Here is a 3,221-nt window from a genome sequence, read left to right as displayed (position 1 = left end):
TGGGATTTTGATACAGAAATTATGGGCGTGGGAGGGAAATATGGGTGAAGGTGTGAGAATTGGAGAGAGAAACGTGGGGGGAGTGGTATTAGAAGGAATATACGGTACCATTAAATTAAGAGGGTAATTAATACCCTTAAAAACCACTAATGGTATATAAATGATAATTAGGTATACTAAATGTAATTATATCAAACTTTAAACATTGATGGTAATATAGTTTCCTATATGACATAGAAATATAAAAATTCCTTTGAAATTTTGTGGCTACAAGATGATATAAGTTTGCAGCGAGTGGCTACAAATGTATTTTGCTCTTAGCATATTAGGCTGCAGTTTAGATTTTAAGCCCAGAGCAACATGGGCTTGAAGAACTACATTAGCCTTTAGGCCCAGCCCAATGTATTCATTAGCGAATTATAAGACAGCCCCTTAGATAGCCCAAAATTACGATTATACCACTCTAGGGTTTTAATTAGCTCCCCACATATTATTACTTCCATCTTCTCTGCTTTTCGGCACCTCGCGCCTCCTGCCTTCAAACCCTAGTAATCTCTCTCTCTCTCTCGTTCTATTTTTCTCTATATTTAACGAAGAAATGTAAATGTAGAAGAACTCATTGATGATATTTCATTACAGATCTGAAATTGATTAAAAGGATTTTGTTTGTTTAATTGCAGGAACGGTTAGTTTGTAGAAGTAAAAAAAAGGGGAAAGAAAATGGTGGAAAAAACAAAAGGAAGAAAAGAAGAAGTGGTTACCAGAGAGTACACCATTAATCTCCACAAGCGCTTGCATAGCTGGTAAAATCTTCTTTACCTTGTATCGATTGATTTGTTTATTTTGTTTGTGTAATTGTATTGCAAGTATTGGTTTGTATAATTGAATAAGTAGCTGGTTTTTTGTTAAATGTTGTTCTTTTTATACCAGTGTGGGACTTAGACATATTAACCGTGAGTTGCTAAACTTTATGATATGTATCTTAATTAATGACCTCTAAGTCTAGGTGATGAGTGTATATGGTTTCAGCTATCAATCAAGTTTTTGTTCAATGCGTACTAAACGAACTACTACTCCCTCTATCTCATTTTAACTGTCGCTTAGCTCTTTTTACGTCCATTAAGAAAATAATAAATACAAGTTTTAATTTACTAATTTACCCCTATTAAATGCTATTTGAGAATTGAGCATTGTTAAAAAGAATTAGTTTTCATTAATATTGAGGGTATAGTTTGAAACAATTAACAAATTTTGTTGAAGTCCTAAAGTTAAAATTACTTTGGGGCAATTCTTTTGAGCTAAAGTGATAGTTAAATGGGATGGAGGGAGTATTGTTCTACTCGCCTAGAAATGCACAGGGAAACTGCAAGGTAGTAGATGGAGTGAGATACAGGAATAGGGTGGAAGCTGCCTAAGGCTTAATTAAGTAGATTTTTCTAGGACTAGGGGCTAAAAAAATGTTATTATGTTGTAGTTGTGGGTATTTAGGAGTATTTGATGTTCACTTGGTATTGTCATAGTGAAACTCTTCATCTTCTATTGAGTGACCTATCGAGTTGTGCCCTAAATTGTTTCATCATGGAGTTAGAATACAGCATGGTTTCCGTTTCTTTAAGTTTTTTATTTATATTTATGGCATATGACACTAGGTTATTTATTTATTTGATTACGGTAGAAACATGGTTGGCTGAATAATATAACAAATTTGAGACCAATCACTTCCTTATTGGTTCCTATCCGACATTCTTTCATTATTTTCTGCCGTTACAGAATTGCTTTATAGAACTCCTTCTATTTGCTAATGGAATTGATAATAAATTTGGGGTCAAATCACTTCCTTCTATCGGCCTCATGGTCAGATCATTACTTAATGTGTTCCTTTTTGGCCTTTATCCACTTGGGTTCCCTTTCAGATACATGAGTTAATATTTTGGTGTTGCTCCCGTCGTCGTAACTTGTTTGAGGGGATTTGGACATGAAGTGTAACCAAAGTCTTGTATTACTGAGACCTTCTTGCCTTGTTGGCAGATTTATTGATTACCGTTTCATATAGGTTTTATTGATGTTGTCTAACTTTTGGCTGTTATATTTGTTTAATAGCACATTCAAGAAGAAGGCCCCAACAGCCATCAAGGAGATCCGGAAGTTTGCCCAGAAAGCTATGGGCACAAAGGATGTCAGAGTTGACGTGAAGCTGAACAAGCAGATCTGGAGCAGGGGCATCAGAAGTGTCCCAAGGCGTGTCAGAGTCCGTATTGCTCGCAAGAGGAATGATGATGAGGACGCAAAGGAGGAGCTCTACTCTCTGGTTACTGTTGCAGAAATCCCAGCGGAGGGATTGAAGGGTCTTGGCACCAAGATCATTGAGGATGAAGATTAAACTGTCATTTTCAGTTAAGAATGACACTTTCATGTTTTTTGTGATCCTTTTTAGTGTTAAAAAACAGCGCAGTTTTGTGACGATACTGTCTTTTCGTGCATCCAAGTTCTCACATGACATTATGCTATTCATATCTTCTGTTTCTCAGGATTTCTCATGGATTAACTCTCTTTAATCATATTACATAGCACGCTGCGCTTGTTGTTTGCCACTTGGTTTGTAGTTTATGTTTTCTTTGGTCTAGAACAGACTCTAAAGTAGAGTCTAAATTAATGTTTCCTCTGTTTCAACATAGATGAGGTAGTTTGACTCGTCACGGAGTTTAAAAAAAGTAGATTTAAAACTTGTAATCTTAAAAGCTTAAGGGGTAAAAGTTTTGTGGCCCATGACATTTGTGTGGTTATAAAAGTTTCTCATTAAGGGTAAAATGGGTAAAATGAAGAGTTTAAAGTTAAATTATTTTTAAATTTAGAAATATGTCATTTATTTTGGAACATATTAAAAAGTACTCATCTAATTTGAAAAGGAAAGTACCTAAAAGAAGAAATGAGGTAAACAAGACATCTTAAAAGCCTCAAGTTTCCTAAATTTCAAAATGAAAGACATCTCCGCTGATGAATGCTGGACTTTGTTCTTAGCTAAGAGATTATATTTTAAGACATTTTCTCTCTATGTCACATTAGGTCTACAACATTCCTTTATACTCTCTTCATTTTATTATATGTGTACCTATTATTTTTTAGTCCATGTTAGAAAGGATGATTGTTTTTCATATTTGAAAATAATTTACTTTTATCCAATGATTTATAGTCACATAAAATGTATATGCCTTATTTATACC

The 3,221-nt window shown here is 34.5% G+C and overlaps 1 protein-coding gene across 1 annotated transcript; it reads left to right on the top strand.

The window, feature by feature from the left end:
* Positions 1-428: 428 nt before the first annotated feature.
* On the top strand, positions 429-2,591 carry LOC107794303 (large ribosomal subunit protein eL31). Its single transcript, XM_016616786.2, has 3 exons — positions 429-548; positions 681-803; positions 2,101-2,591. The coding sequence occupies exons 2-3, from the start codon at positions 721-723 to the stop codon at positions 2,378-2,380; spliced, it is 363 nt and encodes a 120-aa protein (XP_016472272.1). The 5' UTR covers positions 429-548; positions 681-720; the 3' UTR covers positions 2,381-2,591.
* The last annotated feature ends 630 nt before the right edge of the window (positions 2,592-3,221 follow it).

Source organism: Nicotiana tabacum, chromosome 8 (genome assembly GCF_000715075.1).
Source record: "Nicotiana tabacum cultivar K326 chromosome 8, ASM71507v2, whole genome shotgun sequence".
Classification (NCBI taxonomy): Eukaryota; Viridiplantae; Streptophyta; class Magnoliopsida; order Solanales; family Solanaceae; genus Nicotiana; species Nicotiana tabacum.
The sequence above is the reverse complement of the archived record's forward strand: the minus strand, read 5'-3'. Positions and strand labels throughout refer to the sequence as shown.

Coding starts and splice junctions, on each gene's coding strand:
- LOC107794303 (XM_016616786.2), top strand. CDS start 721: ATGGTGGAAAAAACAAAAGGAAGAAAAGAAGAAGTGGTTACCAGAGAG. Junction 804..2,100: donor CACAAGCGCTTGCATAGCTG/GTAAAATCTTCT, acceptor TTTGTTTAATAG/CACATTCAAGAAGAAGGCCC.